Source organism: Ascidia mentula, chromosome 4, assembly GCF_947561715.1.
Source record: "Ascidia mentula chromosome 4, kaAscMent1.1, whole genome shotgun sequence".
NCBI lineage: Eukaryota > Metazoa > Chordata > Ascidiacea > Phlebobranchia > Ascidiidae > Ascidia > Ascidia mentula.
This window is the reverse complement of record NC_138569.1, coordinates 8,802,952-8,822,124: the sequence shown is the minus strand read 5'-3', so window position 1 is coordinate 8,822,124 and position 19,173 is coordinate 8,802,952. Positions and strand designations below refer to the sequence as shown.

Here is a 19,173-nt window from a genome sequence, read left to right as displayed (position 1 = left end):
AACTCGCACAGGAGCCCCGGCGCGAAAAGTTGAAGAATTACAGATGGAACAATTCTAAAACGTTAGTCGAATTCTTTTTAATTTTTCACAAATGATAAAAACCTCTAGCTATCGTGGTTTGTGATAACGGCTTTTCGAATGGTTGACACGATGTGGTGATGAGCAACAATCAGAGGGTACTGACGAACGATGTCGTCACCCGAGATTGGGATGATTTGGCACAAGGTAACCAATATGATGTATCTGCGTTATTTGCAAATTCTTATTTCAATAAAAAACAATTATTTGGAGATTAGAAGATGGATGATTGAAAATAAAATACATAGTGCTTCGCTATACACTTGAAGCCTGACGTCTCTTGTGGGTATAGTGTTTCTATGAAACGCTGTATTTGCACAACACACAGCACAGGCACAGGCATTTTTTGTTTGTTACCTCTCTCTGGTTTTACGTTTTGGCCTTCAGTGCAACGAGGACCAAACTTGCAGAATAATTGATGTTTAGTGCTTTAACTGAAAGGTCTCAAAGATATAGAAAACCACCAGTACCGCAGTAACGTTAATTCCCAAGGAAAACATGCTGCAAGTTAAAAGTCTATTTTAGTGTTAAAGCTGTAACTGAAAGTTCGTTGTATTGCAGGAGGTAGCCCATCGTTAACTGTCTGTTTAGTTAAGTCCATACACATAAACTGCATATAATATTTCTTCTGTTGCAAGATTTTGGATATTGTTTGTCTGTCACAATAAACAATCGGCCCGGTAGTAGTGGGGCCATAAAATGGGAAATACTCAAACACCCAAGAGACCTTCGGATGACTCCCAAGGTTCTGGCGATGGACATCCTGGTCATAACATTGATGGCTCTCCAATGGATGACTCTGGATTTGTTTTTCCGGATCATAATGATATGTTGGCGGTAAGTAAAGCAAATTTATTTAAAACACTGTCTGTTTTATATTTATGTTAACTGATACTGATAGCAAGTGGAATGATCTTGTACAAAGTGTACTGTCTCATTGAACACCAGATTGAAAAAATGTTGAATGTTTGCCAATAATTTTCCTAAAACTAATGCATTAAGATCTGGACAATCAGCGGTTGCTGAAAAAATTCTTCACGTTTATTACAAACTTTCTGTTTGGGGGTGTGGCACTAGTCAAGGCTCAGTTCTAATATCAATATGCATTGTTTTATATACTTTCCGATCAGTAGGTTTACAGGCTTCGTAGCCCAGGCCTTGCAAGCTAGCTGGATCAGCCAATTTTTCTTGATTAGTCTAAGTGAAATCTGAAAAATCAATCTCCCGGTGAGGTTTGAAATAATGACCCTGGGAGTTCAGCGGTCACATGGGGTACATTGCGGCCAAGATACACTGGGTTGCTTAACGTTTTTTAGGCAACCTTCACATATACGTAATGTGGCAATCCTGCAAATGATGCGATTGCATGAAACATAACTGCCCTGTCCTATGAGTGTTTTATACATTAATAAGCATTTGTTTTTGTGTTTATATTATAGTCAGAGCTGGAAGGGGGCAGTGTTCCTGGAAGCCAGATGAAGAAAGTTCCAGCTGTTATCAGGTGGAAAGGTGGCGGCAAAGAGGTAAAAATTCAGGTTTAAATATTTAAGTCTAAAAAATATACTTTGTGTTATTGTTATGCAAGTATAAATCGTTACATTAAAGTGTTTGTGAATTAAGCTTTGGTTTTTAACAACATTGTTTAAACCAGTAATGTTCAATCCAAATATACATGCTTACGATGACATCACAAATAAGTTGAATATTATGTCATAAACAATATTTTCAACAGATATGTTCATATTTAATATTTGGCACTTAATGTGTGTTTACCAGGTTTATATTTCTGGGTCATATGACAAGTGGCAGAACAAACTGCGTCTGAACAAAAGTCACGATGACTTTGTTGCTGTAGTGGAATTACCTGCTGGTGTTCATGAGTACAAATTTTGGGTTGATGGAAACTGGAAAGTTGACCCAGCAGAGGTATTACATAAAAAACACAAGTTTCAAATGTACGATAGTGTATTGCTGTAGAAAGGAATTGATCAGCTTGCTTTTGCAAGTTTCGCATTTCTAAAAAACATATTCTAATAAAAAGTTAACAAAAGTTAATGTTGTAACAGCTTTAAAAAGAATGTAAAATTACTCAACATTCTACTTTTTAGCCTACAAAGCAAAGCGAAGTCGGTACAGTGAACAATTATTTGGAAGTAAAGCCATCGGATTTTGAGGTCTTTGAAGCTTTGGCATATGACTCCACCGGAAATAATGTTGTGAAAGGTAACCACTGCCAGACATGTTGCTAAATTCTTTATTGCACATGTTTAACTGAAGGAGAAAGGGCCTGCTGTTTGGTGCAAGCTTCAAATTCTAAACCCTTCTTTTGCAGATATAATTTCAACAACTGGAGATTATAGCCAAGATGTTCCGAGAAGTTTGTTCGAAGACTCAAACTTGCATCCTCCGTCACTTCCACCTCACCTCTTAAATAAAGTACTCCTTAATCAAGATGTTGATTTGTCGGTTAGTAAACAACTAGCATTATATTTTGTTATGTAAGAACAGTGGTTCCTAATAGGGATGCACCGAAAGTTCGGTTTGCCGAATTTATTCGGCCGAAACTAAGATTTTCGCAATTATTCGGTTTCGGCCGAATATTTCTGCAAAATTCGGCCGAAACCGAAACTTTTTTACTGCATGTAACGCTGATACCCGAAGTTTAGAAAAGTTTAGAATCATTGTTCAAACTGCACGAATGTGTTCGTTTTATTTGTTTATTTTCACAGAAATGATTAAAATCAACTTTAAGCATTTGGCACAGAAGACCAAAAAAGGCTGTATGATAAGATTAGTTCCAACCCAGCACATATTTTGTTTAAATTTATTGTGTTTAAAGAGATGGATACCAAAATTAGTTTCGGTTTATTCGGCCGAAATAATTCGGCAACATTTGCCGAATATTCGGTTTCGGCCGAATATAAAAATAGCTGTTTCGGTGCATCACTAGTTCCTAACATTTATTGGCTCATGCTTCCCTTGTGAAATTCTAAAGATATTGTGGCACCCAATGAGCGACCACTACAAATGCTGTACTCAGCCTTTTTAGTGTGATTCTTGATGGGGGCTAATATCATTATAAAAAGTTGTGCCTTCAATGTAGCATTACATTACCTGTAAACCAATTCTGAGAAATTACCTGAGTGAATTTCAAAAAAAAGCTTGGGACACCCCTGAAGGTTACAATTGCTACCTGGTTGGGAACCACTTTGTGAGAAAGGTGGCCAAAGACTGGAAAGAATTTAGGCAACTGAAAACCTGCAACATATGACTTTTGCAAAATTTAAATATCACCCAATACAATTGCAGTGTTTACTATAACATCAATTTTGTTTTTTTTATTTCAGTACGAGCCATCATTATTACCAGAGCCTCAACATGTTATGCTTAACCATATGTATGCCCTGTCCATTAAAGATGGTGTCATGGCATTGAGCGCAACACACAGATACAAAAAAAAGTTTGTTACAACTCTTCTCTACAAACCAATATGAAAAGTGATTTTTCCTCTTTCATCATTACAACTTGTAACAGGACAAGCTGTTTGTGCATTTTTTAAATCATTGGTTTCTGTTGATTGTGCTCTGCTTGTTTTCATGTCTTGTCAATAAATTTTATATTTTACCGGCCTTTTTTGCTGTTTATTTTCGGATTTCAACATACAAGCAAAATGCATTAACTTTAAAAATGGGTAACTTCACTCCTGTTTTTGTAAAAATCATCACCAACATGTTTCATGATATTATGGTCAGCTTGAGGTATTATAAATTCCATAACATAAGGACGAAGCGACAACTTGATTTGGGCACCATAAAAGTTATTGTAATGTCCTAGATTTTAGACCAATGCAACTTACATAATTTATGAGCAGATATTGGTTAAGGTTTACATCATTCAGCATCTGAAAAATAATTTATTAAACAGCAAGGCACAATCTCTCAAACAGTTCTTCGTATAGAAAACTTTGCTTGTTCTTCATATAGAAAGCTTTTTTTTTCAAAATTGGTAGCCCCCCTAATTCATCAAATTGGTCCATCTCCGCTCTATAACCAATTATTGCTGAGTTAGTGATTTAATGAATTAAATAAATAATTTTATTTGTATTTCCTTGTCCATTGAAACCACTTTTGAAAGTAGCTATTAATGTCACTCACTAATCCAAATGCTACCTAGCCCAATTCTGCAATACAATGCTTTCCTATCAACATGAAATATATTTCCATCCTGATTTAAAGTACAAACAAATGTAAACTTTGGAAACACTACATTGAAAAACCAAACTGACACTTAATTCTTTCTGAAGATTTAGTGTTGTTTTTTCAGCTTTGGTTATAAACTATCACTTCAAAAAAAAACAAATTTCGATAACACCCAATGCACAATTCTGAAATATAAGTAGAAATGGGATGGATATTTTTTGTAAAACATGTTCGCATGAAACAACACTAGCGCATTTTTTGTAGCCTTTTGTGTGCTAATAAAAGTAAGTATAGAAATGATGTACAGTTTGAGGGCAAAATGAGACCTCAGCATTTCTGTATTGCTACACGTTTTGCTACTCATCACTTATCATGCACCAATGTTTTGATCAAACAATTGATAAAGATACACATAACGGCAGCACAGCAAAGGAACATCCAAACCTGGTATTCAACTATGGAACATCAATGAAAGTTTCATGAACAGTAAGCACTTATACAATAACTTACCAACAAAACAGTGGACCCATTAAGAAAAAAATTACAAAAAATAAATAAAATAATTACTGAGATGAAAATTAACAACAATTTGCATGAGATGTCATTAGGGATCAATCAACTCAAGAACTACATGATGCTTGGTCATTGAATCCACTCGAAAAGTCTTGTTCCATTGCAGCAGGGGAGTGGGGATGATGGACACATGTCAGTTTGCCGGTAAGTGGCCACATGTTATTTCTTTGATGAATCCTTGCCAATATTGCATGTTTATGGTAAGGCCATGTGTAAATCACAGTGTCCCGAAGCCATGAGGGAACATGTTTCTGTAACAAAAAAGGGAAACACACAAAGTGTGTCTGAGTGGATAAGTGGAAGTAAATAAAACAAAGTTTTAAAAAACTTACCATTTTACAACCTTCCATGACCACAGGCAAAATATTGTAGTTTTTAGAACAGTCTTCAATATATTTTGAGTGGATCTGTCTGTAAATGTAGGTGGTGTGCAAAAGATGCTGACAGTCTAATGTGTCTTCTACTTCATCCTTTCTCACTTGATCCCAATATTGTTCGTTGATAAAAACAATGACAAATTTGCTCTGTAGAAGGAATTAATTGCATATTTCTTTCATGAAATAACTATATTTATAAATTAAACTAATCGCAGTTGCAGTAGTGTGTGACATTTCCAAGTTTATTTCACTTTATCACACAAACAATTTGCAACATGTCCATGTTAAAATACTACTTGTGTTGGTTAAAATGTGTTGATCAGCATTTACCATTTTAAGCTTTTCATCTATCCATTCACTAATAGCAAGTCCACGGATTCTGTCTTCTGTGCTGTCCAGACAAACAGCTACTCCATTGCTTCTTAAAAATTGAACACATCCCAAAATTGCATTTCCTGTTCCACTGACTTCATTGTTGTATGTCAAAAAAACTGTCACAATTTAAATTTCGATATAATTATGATGTTTTTATGTGGATGCATTGAAAATATTTGCAAATTACAAAATAAATTTGTTGTATTATGTTTGCTGGCAATTTCTTTGGAATTGTGTGGGTATTTCTAACCTGTGCAATCCATATTTTGATTAGATACCAGGTTCTGTATTAAATCTGCATTCCCTAGCAAAACAAAGGATTTAAATGTTTTGATTTCATCTTCATTTTTGTAACACAATTTTATTAACATTACATCTTAAATATCAAGCAGCTTATAAGATCCCAAAACCTACTCCAATAAACAGTTAAATCTGTACTTACTCTTAATTTAATCAGAATTTTGTAATTACCTTATGTCTATCTCCAAAAGTTGTTCATAAATTAGACCATATGTAACAAATCAGATTGGATTAACAAAGAAGTTAACAAATGAACTAACTATAACAGGAAACAACATTTTCAAACAATTTTGAATTAACAAAAGCATTTACCAATGGCAAATCAGTCAATAAATTACATTACCATACCCTCCCAAAACAAAGAATTAAAATATTTTGATTTTGGTTCCTCTTTTCAACCACTCTTGCTTGCCACCTTATGGACAGCTTTTCTATGTATATTGGGGTTGTAAGAAAGCATTCAATATATAAATAATTTCATTAGAACAACTTCGAAATACAATTTAATTGGATGTAAATTTACACAAATATACATATGCGTGATCCTAAATCTTTGAAACCTTATTCTGGGCCCCATTCATACTTTTTCAAGCTTGCATTTCTGCAAGTTGCCAACAAGTATAATTTCAGTACTTTGTACAAGAGGAAACTAGCAATAATGTAATAATGATGAACAATCTTGAATTTTATCTCACAAAAACAACTTGCCACATTTATCTTTAACTAACTTTTCATTGTAGAAGTGGGTTTCAAACTGTGTACAAACAGTAATTAAAGTTGCATAGACTGTAATTGTTGCAAAAATACTTGTACAAAAACAATCTTGTGGCAAACACTGTTGAAAAAATGACTATGCATGTGGTTTTAATTCCAATTAGCTATGTGAAAAATATACACACAAAGCCAGTGTGGAAAAAGGATAAAAAGAGTTCGACTGCGATAACGGAACACTTACACCATATTACCTAGCAATGGTCAATCATTAACTTTGACACAACAACATTACAACTTATCAACATAGTGGCACAAGCCAAAACTACATAAAAAAACCAGATCTAGTAAAAAACAGATTGGGGTTGTTACACATACTGTCAGTTCCTACATATTTACCTATTAGTACTCAGTTCAGTAATGTTTTATGTACTTTCAATCTTTCTTTACCACAGGATCGTGAAAAACTTCTAATCTAAAGAAATTAAAATTTTTTAATCGGGGCCTGTCTGACTGACTCAGTAATAATACTAGAATATAGTTGCCACAGATTATTCATCAGGACCACCTACATTCCAAAACACAAGAACTTCAGAAAGGAAACCCTTTTTCCAATGTTATCAAATCCAAAATTACACTGCAACATTATCCTGTCCTGCCAAAACAAAGGATTAGAATATTTTCATTTTTCCAGTTTTTTTGCCTCTGACTTTTCTGTGTGAGAGAAAGGGTTATAAGAAAGGCATTCGTTAAACAAATATTTGCATTTCCAATGGCATAGCACTTCTCAATACAAGTCCATTCAATTGCAATCGTTATTAAACCAAATATATATGCCTAAAAAGATGTTTTTCAATTGCAATTTGTTCTTCAAAAAAATTTGAAGTTAATTACCTACTTCTGTTCTGAATTAAAGACAGGTGCTTTTATCTATTATCAAGCACTTTCAAAATCATTTTCTTTCAGTTTATTCAACGCTTAACAGACTGCTAAGTGTTTTAATGTATCGTTGTGTACAAAACTTTTGAAAGCTTTACAGGAGTGAGCACACCAAGTACAGCCCACTTAAGATGTAATACAAACAAGACATAAAAATAACACACACAAATCGAGTGACAATAAATTGGTGTACTTGGAACAAAGTTAACTTTCACATGGGAACAGTAGTTTAAAAAAACTTTAGTTCTACAGCCCATTTGCTTTCCAGATTTTTTTCGGGCAAACAAAGTATATGGGACCAAAATGAAGTCAAAAAAGGATTTTAATTCATGAGATTTTTGATTCAGTTACTTCTCCACTTTTTACAACCCACAGCTTGAGAATCACTAAAATACATTGATATCAAGCATATTTATGTAAGATCTACACTTAAGAGAAGCTCTTAAAAAGTGTTTTCATTCTCATCCAGCGAAATCTCAATTAAAGGATGCAAAAATTTAGTTTCAATATTTTGATCAACTAACGAAGAGATGAACATTTTCGATGCATATTATACAAAACACATATACCAACAAATCTTCTAAATTAAGCTCTTTTTAATGCATTTACAAGTATTTAGACCAGGGGTCAGAGTTGTGTGCCAACTCAAACATAGATATGTGGGCCATTTTTGTTGTGCATTATCCAGCACATGCCAAACATTTTTGCGACATTTTGACCTTTTTTAAAGGTCATCTCAAAACTTTTTTCTAACATTGTGTGTCATTTTTCAACCAATGACGAGCTACCTTTTACAAGTGTGCCTGTGTTCACCCCTGATATAAACACTATAGAGCTAACTTTATCCACCTAAAAATGCAAATTCCATAAAAAACATCACAAAGTGCATAAACTAACATCCCCAGTCACAATTATGGGTTAATGGGTACATGATTTAAACAGCTGTCCCATTTATCTGTGGCAAAAAAAACACTTGCTTTCATTTACTACATGTTTATGCAAAATTTCTGTGACTGTACAGCAATCAATTACCTGCCAAAGCAACAGCAAAAAAGTTAGATACAGGAAGTCATTTTTAAAAAGTAGTTTACATCTGACACAAGGCAGCCAAATGAACTTCTTGGAAATATGAGGGAACAAAAAACACCAAATACACCCTAATGTTTAAAAGAAACAGAAAAGCACAACTTTTGATTGTATGATGCATAATCTACATGATTTCTGGTACTGTAACAATGAAAATACCCATTAGTTCGCTTGTGTAGTGTACATTTTACCATTGTACACTTCTGTTGCAATGATAGGTCAGCTGATGTGGCAAACCAAGTTTTAAGTGTGAAAAACCAATACAGGTCACTCCAACGAGCTTTGTAAAGTTATGGTGACAATTGCTTTTGGCCATATTATATGTAAGAATGATGTAAAGCACAAATGGCACTACAATGCTAACAAACATAAGATGCACTTGCTTTGTGGTGTTTTCCTACACATAGTTCTCAGTCAATGTAACAATATAGCTTGTACATATTTGCAGACAAAGTTCAAAATATCCTTAATAACACTGATAAGTGATAGTCCACATATAAACAATACTTGCAAAACCCCACTGGGTCGCAAGTGGTTCAGACAACTTCCTCATGATCACTTAATTATGGAGGTTATTGTGTCTGTGACTTGGTCCAGGTTGTGAAGATATGCTGCTGTATTGTTCGATAGTGTGCCTTGGTCTTTCGCCCAAGGGTGGCTTGACATACTTTTCGATGCGGTAGAGGCGGAAAATAATGTCGGAGTAATCTTTGGGCCAGTTGTAGACTTTGGTATCGCAAAGCCAGTGAGGTATGTGCTCCTGAAAATATGGTTCATGTTATAAACGTTACAATGAACTCAAGAGATCAATTTGAATTTTAGTTTTTATACAACCAATAGGGTATGGAAACTTGTTGGAAGTTGAAATGTAGTGACCTGTTGAAGTTTTTTAAATGAATGCCAAGTCTAGGTACCTTTTTTAGGGTTCGTGCCAGTGGATGGCAATCTTCTTTAGTGTATGTCCGTAAAGTGTTTATAACAAACATGTTAAAAAAGGCCGACCCAAAAAGTGAGTTTCAGCTTTACCTTGTGATAAATTAAAAACCGACACACTTCAATTGTGACCATTGTAGCCTATATACTGGTCTTAAGGTGCATGTGACATGGTCATGGCAACTTGCATAAAAAAAAGGTACATCCAAAACAAACATATTCCCAAAATTTGTCAGGTGTATGCCAAATAAAAAAAGTAGAAAACAGCACTGAAAGTGGCAACGACTAAGAATCATAAACCTTTTCGCTGTGGCGAATTTGACTCATACAAGGCGTTCGCGTCAAAAGGAAATGCCCCTTATATTGTAGATATCCAAACAGAATAGTTCCAAACATAGGAAAACTCACAAAGTATGTTACCTCAAAGGTCGGGACAAACTGTAACCTCGCAAATTAAAGGCTTATTTGTCTCTGGTTATCGGCAAATTAATGGGTATAGCTGCAAGGACATTACTTTGTATCTTAATATGACGGGGAAGTTTCGTTTCTTCGCTCAGTTGACAGTATGACGTCATTTTGGGTGTGATATCATAACTTTAACCTCACCTTTGTAGTTATGTTAATCTGATATTCTGACATACAAGTTGCAGCGAAAGATGTATTAGTGGGTAATTGCAGCGTATTTGTTGTGATAATGAACTTGAACAATAACTAGTAAAGTACCTCGTTGCATCGTTGACCGCTACAGACTATTCGGCAGTTCATCCGAGGAAATTTTAATTACTTATCTGTAGCGGGGATTAGTCCAAACGACAATGCTTCAATAAGTACTAATTGACGCAAAATTAAACGAATAATGGTTTGTCTCAGTCGTGTTTTTAAAAAGTTTATGCTTGACGTTAACGATCATAAACGCCTCGACATTTAAAGACTGGAAAAATATTAAATCGTAAATGCTTTGACCGCAAAAGCACCAATAACAATTTTATTATTACGATACCAAATAAGACAAGACGTAATTGGTGGAAACAGCGCCAATCTGTCCGCAGCTGAAATTTTCAATTAAAATCCGTTTGTTTCAGTTCACTTGTTGTAATGTTTTCCATTCCTACGCAGAAGGCTGGCTGGCCACTGTCGCACGACTAAAGCGCCTTCTATGACGTCACGCAACAATAATCTTGCCTTCGCACGATTTCGTTCGCAACGGTTTAAACGTAACTTTGATCAGCTGTATCTCAGAAACCTGTGGCCATATCGAGCTACTTTTCGGAAAAAATTTGTACAAGTTATGACCATTTCATAGGCAAATTATTTAATATTTTTATTTTCCATGTCAAATTTAAGTTTCCCTTCAAACTCACATATGCTAATAACGATAACAATCCATCTAGCTACCTGTTAGCATTTAAATATTTAATTTGCATTTGTTTCGACTGTTGAAAATTTTCTTGCTGTTTTAGAAAACTATGGATCGATAAACCATAAACAACTTCACCTATTATACAAGGAACATACTGCAGCAAAAAACATGTTATGATTCTTACCCTTCGCCCATCACTTAGCAACACAGGAATGAAACGGTAGTTCTTCGATCCGTTCCTGATGTACTCGTTGTGGATGCGTCTGTAAATGTACTTGGTATTGAGGGTGTCGATGGATGAGCCTTCTTCCATATCAACAATTCTCTTGTATCCAGGACTAATGCATATGAGAACGAAGTCACTCTGTAACATTAACAATAAGAGTTATGTGCACTCTGGCAGACAACACTGGGTGTGGGTGTACATATAAAAAAAAAACATGTGGTTTTAAGTTCTATTCATCCAACATAGAAATGAATGAAAATAAATAAATAATGTTGCCATTCAAATGAACTTGCCCGGTAACACACATCAGCAATGCTTTGCTTATTTTTGAAAGTGCTATTTCTATGGCTCCTTAATTTGGTTAATTGCCTTTGTGAGTCACCAGTCAAAAAAAGGCCAAGTAAACATTCCAGGAGTGTTGTGTGTGTGCCACGAATTCCGCGGTCTCACCAACCCACATCCATTTACGCATGAACAACAACTACTTTCTTGGCTTAATTACGTGAAAACGCCAGGCAGCCAATTACCAGCGGTTTTGTAGAACATTTAACTGGAAAAGGTGATGAAAGTGTAATGCTGTGTTTTAGTTTATCCACGAACATTGACATTAAGCCCCGTATGTCTAATGTCTGGTACTGGTACATGCTGCACAGCTGTGAGGCAGATACATGACACGTGTACGTGTACAGGTCTACAGTCCCACCTTACATGTTCAATCATTTGTTGGAAAAATGCGGATGGTTGGACGAGGAAGTTTCCACGGCATATTATTATTCCTTTATTGTTATTACATCAGTCATAAATCATACACAGTAGCCTTTCAAGATGGGAAATGAGGAAAATAAAAACAGTCAATCGCATGCGGTTGTTAGGTTGGTTGTATCGATAAAAGTTGCAATATGTCACCAAAATTATTAGCTTTTTGCAGCTCACATGCAAAAACATTATTTACTCTATTGCTTAAACAAGAAGAAATGTTCTCCGCTTAAAACAACACCTGCACCAAAACAGCCCAAGACTAAACATAGGGAGGAGTTAGTTTAGTTTAACCCACTTTGGTTATCTTATCTTCAAGCCACTCGGAAATGCTCATCGATCTCATAGTTTCTTCCAGCATATCAACATTAATGTCAATACTGTTCTTCATCAGTGTCTGTGCGATTTGAACTACAGTTCTGATGTGGCTTGGGTTACTCTCCTCTTTGGCATAAGTGATAAATACTAAAAACATAAATGTAACCATCTTTAATGACACAGGCAGTGGTTAGTTGCACTTGGCACGGGTAGAAAGGTAAGAGTAACCAAACAGTTCAGTGAACATACCATCTGTGGTAGCATCACCTTGGTTTCAATTTAAATCAAAAATGTGTCCACTTATACCACCTGAAGTGCCCATAATGTAATGCAATGATATTGGATACAATTTTTCCTAATTAATTTTTTTAATTTGCTTTAACTTTCCAACGCAAACGCATTTCCCATACCACAGCACCACTATCAAGTAAACAATGGAATATTCAAAATAACATGATTGACTGCCCGAGGCAGCAATTGCCGCATTACCCCCTCAGCCACTATGCAAGTGAAAGACTTCCTGCTTAGTCATGCATGCAACAAACGACAATAGAAGTGACTGTAAAAACTAGTACACACTATAGGGTGGTGCATTTTAGACTAAGACAAACATCATGAACTTCTTGAGCAATTGCAAGCCATGATGGGTGTGCACATGTGCGATGGTATGTGATGTATCATGTTCAGCACTATAGTTTCTTGGAAAATTTACTTAGCAAGCATCCTGGGAGTTTCCTTGCCGACATGACGTGAAATATTTAGCAAGTGCATTGCAGCACGAGTGTTTTTACATGTTGTGACATGAACTACAAATTTTTTGTGATTGTTTACACAACACTTTTTGAGTATAAACTACAAATTGTTTAAAGAAGACATACAAGAGATAATTTTTTGTTGTGATCATGCTGTGTGTGTTTGACTAGCATATAAACTGTAAATTCTCCTTTTTTATTCAAAACAGAATGCTTTATCATGCCTTCAATGGTTTAAGTTTTCCCCTATGTTCATATTGGTGTTTTGCCGGATACCCTGCTCTTACTTGTTATAAAAGTAAAAGTGCAAAGAATGGACATTTTTTTTATTTGTGCAAACCTTATGAGCCGCGATAAAACAATTCAAATGCTGGAAAAGTTAATTAGGTGTTCTGCCTTCAGAATGTCTGCCGAAAAAAATTTATTCCAACATACCTGTTGCTTTTGGTGTTTTTTCGGAATTTGATCCTGATGAACCCCCGGTTAAGTGTCTTTCCCGTGGCTTTGAATCACCGGGTGGAGTGGGAGAGTAGGGTTGGGTTGAGACGGTCTGGTTGTTACTACCTCTACGTGGCGGCCTTATGTTTGCCTGTAATATAGCCATTAAAAACAAATTATGATCAAGCAAATGTTGCCAATTGGCCATCTAAAAGAGCATTTGTAATTTACATGCAATTTACTGTTTAGTTGAATCAGCATACATTAGGTTATACCATAGGCGTCGTTTGTTTAACGTTTTGTAAAATATTAAGGGTGACATGTCCAGGTTTTAGAAACACGCAAAAAACATTTAGTCGGTTGTATGGCCCTAAACATAGGCAAACGACGCAAATTCCGTTTCATGTCAGTTTGTTTTTACACCGAATCATGTTTTTGTAGCACTAAGTTTTAAACACTTTAATTAACGTTTGAAACTAGCTTAATGCATGTATAATATATGTGTTTTTTTGGCAATAATTTTTAATTTAAACGAAATCCAGGGGTGACAATGCATACGTTGTCACCCCTGTTTTGTTTGTGAAGGGTGACATGTCACCCCAGTCACCCCTAAATCGACGCCTATGGGTTATACACAATACAATAACCATGGTGATTGTTGATGAAGAAGTTGAGATAACATCGAGTCAGTTATTTAGCTTGATTTTTACTAATTATTGGCACATAATCATAACAATTGTTATTAAACATTGCACCCTTTTTTGCATTACAAAACAAGAAAAAGAAACTGTTTATTTTCCATATTTGTGTCGACTTTGGCCTTTAAAATTTTTTAACATTCTGTTTAGCAAGTACATGTTTATACTACAGTTTACCTTGTACATGTCTGTTTTCACACCCCTACGTTATAATCTTTCGTGAAAAACACTTATATATGCAATTTCTTTAAGCTGACACACAGTAGCCACTTCACATGTGCAAGTCATGTCTGTTTACACGAAAAACAGGATAAGGATACTTACTGAAATGCTATTAACCCCGTTTTCCTTGTGGGCCACATTAACAACATGCCTTCCATGGTTAGACTGAGTTGTGCTAAATTCTGAATCTTCATAGCTTGGATGAACTGTTCGAAAGCTGATGCTGTTGACACAAAAACAGGTAGTAACTAAGAGAGCGACAAGAGCCTCACAACCACAGACCTGCCCATTCTTGGTAAACACAGCCCTCACACGCCATGTGTATGCTAAAATACTATGTAGTTCTGACACTGCCCCAGGCAATAAAATGCAAACAGGATACCTGGCAATGTAACGATAAATCTAGCACGTTTTGGAGTTTTGGCCACTCATGTCAGCTAGTTAAACTACTTCGTTTCGGAGTTTTGGCCACTCATGGCAGCCAGTTAAAACCACTTATCAGTGTCTCTGCACTATTTTCCCCGCCAACTCAGTTGTCACTATCCAAATTTATGCACAACAATCGGGAAATAAGGGGTGTAAAGAAACAGGCATAAACAAAACCATAACAATTTTCACAACCAACTTCAAAGTGCGGATTACATACTGAAGGGAAATTGTGTTACACTTATGGCAATCTCTTCATTTTTAAAACATTGTACTTGTGTTCAGAGGTTAATATATCAGAGGTCAAAAGTGTCAAATGCCCACCAAAAGTTACCAAATGAACTAAACGATATTACTGTCAAAATATGTATTACTTAATAACCTTGAATTTCACCAAGATCCAAAGGGAGGACTGTGGAAATTACCCAAAGTTAAAAATATTGTTTTTTGTGGTTATTCAAAGTGGTAGCTTATAACAGTCAAAACACACCCACAAAAAATTTTACAACAAACTTACTCGTCGCTTGTATCAGATTCAGTTGAGTGCTGTTTGCTTATGGTGCTTGATTGCCTTGGCTCAATGGACTCAGGTTGGCTTATGTCTCTTAGGGAATGTTGCAGGCCTGTCATGTCATCTATACTGGAGTTGCTAAACAAAAACGGACAGTTGTAACATGTAAATTGTTGTGAAGTTTTTTTTATCATTTTTTATAGTTGGTTTCAATGGTTTTTTAGTTGGTTTCAAAGGGTTCAAATATTTATAAAAGATAAGAATTGTTGATTTACCCCCTGGCAAGATTGAATTTAGCAGTAGCGCTCTGCATTACTACATTGAAATTTAAAATTTAATGTTCACCTATATTCTGACCGTCCATGCTGTGACAGATTTGTGCTGCTACCATTGCTTTGTGAGGGAACAATGCTACTTCTGCTTTCACCAGAATGATGCATTTTTCTGCTTGGTGTGGTGTTTGATCGCTGGTTGCGAGTAAGCATATGGCCATTTTGGAGAGCTTGTTTTGTAGGGGTTGATATAGACCTGTGGTTTGGGATAGGCAATTTAGACATTATCATACAAATATTCGAGAATAATTAAATTGAATTCAAACTTGTGAATCCTATTTCATTGGTTTTTCCTGCATACATCGCCATTGCCTAGCTTTGTGAGTGCAAACAACCTGTTTTAATTGATACATGCTTTGGTTTTTAAGAACTTTCAAGACTGGCTGAGACTATACCTTGCTACTTTTTTTGTTTGTGCATAATGTTTTGCATACCTGTGGTAGACCCCATTTTGATTGGGTGGGTGCAACACCTGAGGGGAGCTTACACTGCTGCTGATCATTGATGGAATGTAAAATGATCCACTGTCTTGGTGATATTGGCAGTACTCCACAGATGGGTCCTGCTGTTGATTTATCATATTTTGGCAATTCATGTTAGGGGGAAGGTGCACCTGTTGTGGATATCTCTGCACACCTGTATGTGGAAGCAATGTGGAAGCATGTAGAATAAGAGCACTGTGACTTAAGGTATTGCATGGTAAACTGACAACCATTTGAAATATGCAATACTATGAAACCTAAAATTACAAAAGTGGGTTTCAAAAAAATATGAATGGTTTCGTGAGCTAACTAGTTTAATGCAACAACTGTATGTCTGCTTGTCTTTGGTTAATAGGTTAATGAGAACAAAGCCAAAAAACATTTTGGGCGAAAGTTTTTCACATGTATTTGCTTTGCTTAATGTTTCTAGGTTCTGGCATGCAAAAAAATGGAAACATCAACTAAAAAAAATGAAAAAGTCATTAACAATATATTTTTCCTGTATATTTGGGCTAACAAATAAGTAAAATGACATTAGAATGTAATAACTTTCTAAAACTTAGTTTTAAATTCATCTCATTTTAAATTAGGCAATACTTCGATGCAGCTCAAGTTATACAAACAGGAACAAAAGCCAACCCTGGTGGTAGTACAAGAGTCAGCCCAAAACACACACATAATATGCTTTAGAAGCAGAAATTGTCCAAATTCAGAATAACCTATACATTCAGCAAAGAATATTAAGGTCACATGTTGTCATGTGACAATTTCTCCAACAACATTCTCTGTGCACAGTCAACAATTGTCGATTTACCAGCATTTATTTCAAAATGACTTTTATTCGAACCAATTTTTGTGTAAGAGTCGTATGTTTGGGTTTCCTGGGTTATCGAGGAAAAATGCATAAGAAAGAAATCAATTTGTATACGTTTTATGTCACACATCGGGTCTGACTGTAATCCTAAAACACTTTTTCAATGTAGTTGCAAAAAACATCAATATTAATATGTAAATCATAAGTTTGACAACATACCAAGACTATGTTCGGGACTTCCATTTCCAGATGGATGTTGTACAGGTTGGCGTAATGCAATGTTTAGGAAGGCTAGTTCTGTCACTTGCTTAGCATACTCTGCATTCTGCACAAAACACATCACCATTGTGGCCAATTAAGTGCACTTTGTTTGTTACCATTTAGATGACTCCTATTTATATGGTAGATACACAATCATTTGCTGAAAGTTAATTTTCTTTAATATTAATTATAATTTTGTAATGTACCATACCGGTGAAATATGAGTTTCATCATCTGACTCAGCTTCCAGTTGCACAACTCCCCTGTACAATCCATTCATTGACTGCACAGACTGAGCCATACTTTCCCTCTGTGTTGGAAAAGCAAAATTGCTCAATGTTATCTGTTTTAACTTTGTTTGCTTTTCTGCCTGCTTTTCAGAACTGGTGAAATATGGTTCAAATAGGACACTTTAGGTCCTGGATTGAAGATGTTACATACGAAGATCAGCTTCTCACAAAAATACTATGTATTTAAAACTCTGAACAAACAAAAATATTGCAATATAAAATTACATGCAAAGCCAATCAGAATTATGGTGTTTTTAGCTACTACATGCCCCTATGTTTAATTGTTTGGATGGATTCCAATGATACAAACACACAAAGCTGGCCAAATAGCACACATATTTATGTCAAAACGCTTGATAAATTCTGTGTTTAAAGATCTATCTAGACTAAAGTTACTTCCTCAACAATTTAAAACAATGTTTATTATTGTTGCAGTATGTCTTGGTGTTACTTTCACTTCTAACCGTTTGTATAATACTGTGTTAACATAATTATTAGTGATGCACCGAAACAGCAATTTTTTCTGAATAAACCGAAACTAATTTTGGTGTCCATCTCTTTAAAATCGCAATAAATTCAAACAAAACATGTGCTGGAACGGATCTGATCCAATCATACAGCCTTTTATGGCACTTAAAGATTGCTGTACACACTTCTTAAAGTTGATTTCGATAACTATTAAAAAATAAAACACACTAGTACAGTTTGAACAATGATTCTAAACTTTGCATATCAGTGTTGCATGAAGTAAAAAAGTTTTTATAAAAACTTCGGTTTCGGCAAACCGAACTTCTGGTGCATCCCTAATAATTATTAGTTTAGGCATCTATAGCAATAATAGCATTCTGGAATAATGTTGATATTCAGAAAACAAAAACAGTACAAATTCATCATAATCACTGTAATACCAAAGATTTAGCAAATGCATTTAGGTTAGATTGTCCAAATTCAGTAAAATCGATTTAACCCAAGGCATACTGCAAAACAGTTTCTTACACTGTTACTAGTAACGTAGCCATTTAGCTGTTTTAATTTCAAGCTCTTAGAAACTGAGGCCCTGCTAGAATCACAAATCGGACACAGCTTGTGAAATAGCTGTCTGAATACAACACTCATTTGCATACAAAACAACAAGACATTACCACGAAGTCCCCTACATTATTTTCGACTTCGGATTCAGTCCACCTACATTATTTTGGACAAAAGTGTTTACAATTTACAACATAGGTCTAGACGTAAAATGTTTTTTTCACATCAAAATCGTTTGGCTCAAACATCAACGCATTTGTCACGAAATAAGGTTTAAAACTCAACGACACAAACAAACCAAAAGGTAAGTCGCGTTCAATTACGCTGTTTTGATAAAAAAACTGCTTTTTTATCCTTGAAGGACTCACCATTTTTCTTGACGCTGCAACATTGTGGACGCGTGAACTTACGTGACTTCTCCCCAAAGTAAAAAAAAAACAATCGCGGTGGCGTCATGAGACAAAGTAATATCACAAAACATTTTATCAGAAAGCCTGTTTGAAACTTAATTTTGAAGATCACGGACTGTCTTTTCAACGAAACTACAAATTTATTTTATGAAATAGAATTCTGGATACTGTAGCAATACGATATCACATTTGTCACGAAACGCGCAATTTTAATGGGGTAACTTTTTTCTGTAGCTACAGTATTTGTATTTAAACCAGAAGCGGCATCAATCTTCAC

At 35.4% G+C, this 19,173-nt stretch overlaps 3 protein-coding genes across 4 annotated transcripts; 1 reads left to right on the top strand and 2 right to left on the bottom strand.

Annotated features, from left to right (window-relative positions):
- The first annotated feature begins 643 nt into the window (after window positions 1-643).
- Window positions 644-3,707, top strand: LOC145897322 (5'-AMP-activated protein kinase subunit beta-1-like). Its single transcript, XM_082985562.1, has 6 exons — window positions 644-915; window positions 1,518-1,601; window positions 1,855-2,004; window positions 2,187-2,301; window positions 2,411-2,544; window positions 3,426-3,707. Exons 1-6 carry the CDS (start codon window positions 778-780, stop codon window positions 3,570-3,572), a joined length of 768 nt encoding a protein of 255 aa, XP_082841688.1. The 5' UTR covers window positions 644-777; the 3' UTR covers window positions 3,573-3,707.
- Window positions 3,708-4,272: 565 nt separating this feature from the next.
- LOC145897323 (E3 ubiquitin ligase TRAF3IP2-like) lies at window positions 4,273-6,227 on the bottom strand. The gene is made up of 5 exons (XM_082985563.1): window positions 6,074-6,227; window positions 5,853-5,906; window positions 5,558-5,718; window positions 5,183-5,374; window positions 4,273-5,101 (listed from the first exon to the last, which is right to left on the bottom strand). Exons 2-5 carry the CDS (start codon window positions 5,863-5,865, stop codon window positions 4,898-4,900), a joined length of 570 nt encoding a protein of 189 aa, XP_082841689.1. The 5' UTR covers window positions 5,866-5,906; window positions 6,074-6,227; the 3' UTR covers window positions 4,273-4,897.
- A 1,351-nt stretch (window positions 6,228-7,578) lies between these two features.
- Window positions 7,579-18,892, bottom strand: LOC145897547 (uncharacterized). 2 transcript variants are annotated; one of them, XM_082985883.1, is made up of 11 exons: window positions 18,855-18,892; window positions 17,379-17,477; window positions 17,119-17,231; window positions 16,048-16,248; window positions 15,624-15,818; window positions 15,285-15,416; window positions 14,444-14,564; window positions 13,419-13,572; window positions 12,212-12,378; window positions 11,116-11,295; window positions 7,579-9,398 (listed from the first exon to the last, which is right to left on the bottom strand). In XM_082985883.1, exons 1-11 carry the CDS (start codon window positions 18,855-18,857, stop codon window positions 9,198-9,200), a joined length of 1,566 nt encoding a protein of 521 aa, XP_082842009.1. In that variant the 5' UTR covers window positions 18,858-18,892; the 3' UTR covers window positions 7,579-9,197. The 2 variants fall into 2 exon arrangements, with proteins under 2 accessions (XP_082842009.1, XP_082842007.1); XM_082985881.1 differs by lacking the exon at window positions 18,855-18,892 and having other exon boundaries at window positions 15,624-15,806; window positions 16,045-16,246; window positions 17,126-17,231; window positions 17,379-17,644.
- Between the last annotated feature and the right edge of the window lie 281 nt (window positions 18,893-19,173).

What these genes read in the sequence shown, in the direction of transcription:
- LOC145897322 (XM_082985562.1), top strand. Translation starts at nt 778, where the DNA reads ATGGGAAATACTCAAACACCCAAGAGACCTTCGGATGACTCCCAAGGT. An exon ending in GGAAAGGTGGCGGCAAAGAG is followed by an intron (nt 1,602 to 1,854) that starts GTAAAAATTCAG and finishes TGTGTTTACCAG; the next exon opens with GTTTATATTTCTGGGTCATA. An exon ending in GGAAAGTTGACCCAGCAGAG is followed by an intron (nt 2,005 to 2,186) that starts GTATTACATAAA and finishes TCTACTTTTTAG; the next exon opens with CCTACAAAGCAAAGCGAAGT.
- LOC145897323 (XM_082985563.1), bottom strand. An exon ending in TAGATGAAAAGCTTAAAATG is followed by an intron (nt 5,375 to 5,557) that starts GTAAATGCTGAT and finishes TTCCTTCTACAG; the next exon opens with AGCAAATTTGTCATTGTTTT. An exon ending in TCATGGAAGGTTGTAAAATG is followed by an intron (nt 5,102 to 5,182) that starts GTAAGTTTTTTA and finishes TTTTTGTTACAG; the next exon opens with AAACATGTTCCCTCATGGCT.
- LOC145897547 (XM_082985883.1), bottom strand. An exon ending in ATGAAACTCATATTTCACCG is followed by an intron (nt 17,232 to 17,378) that starts GTATGGTACATT and finishes TGTTTTGTGCAG; the next exon opens with AATGCAGAGTATGCTAAGCA. An exon ending in AATCAAAATGGGGTCTACCA is followed by an intron (nt 15,819 to 16,047) that starts CAGGTATGCAAA and finishes TAAATTGCCTAT; the next exon opens with CCCAAACCACAGGTCTATAT.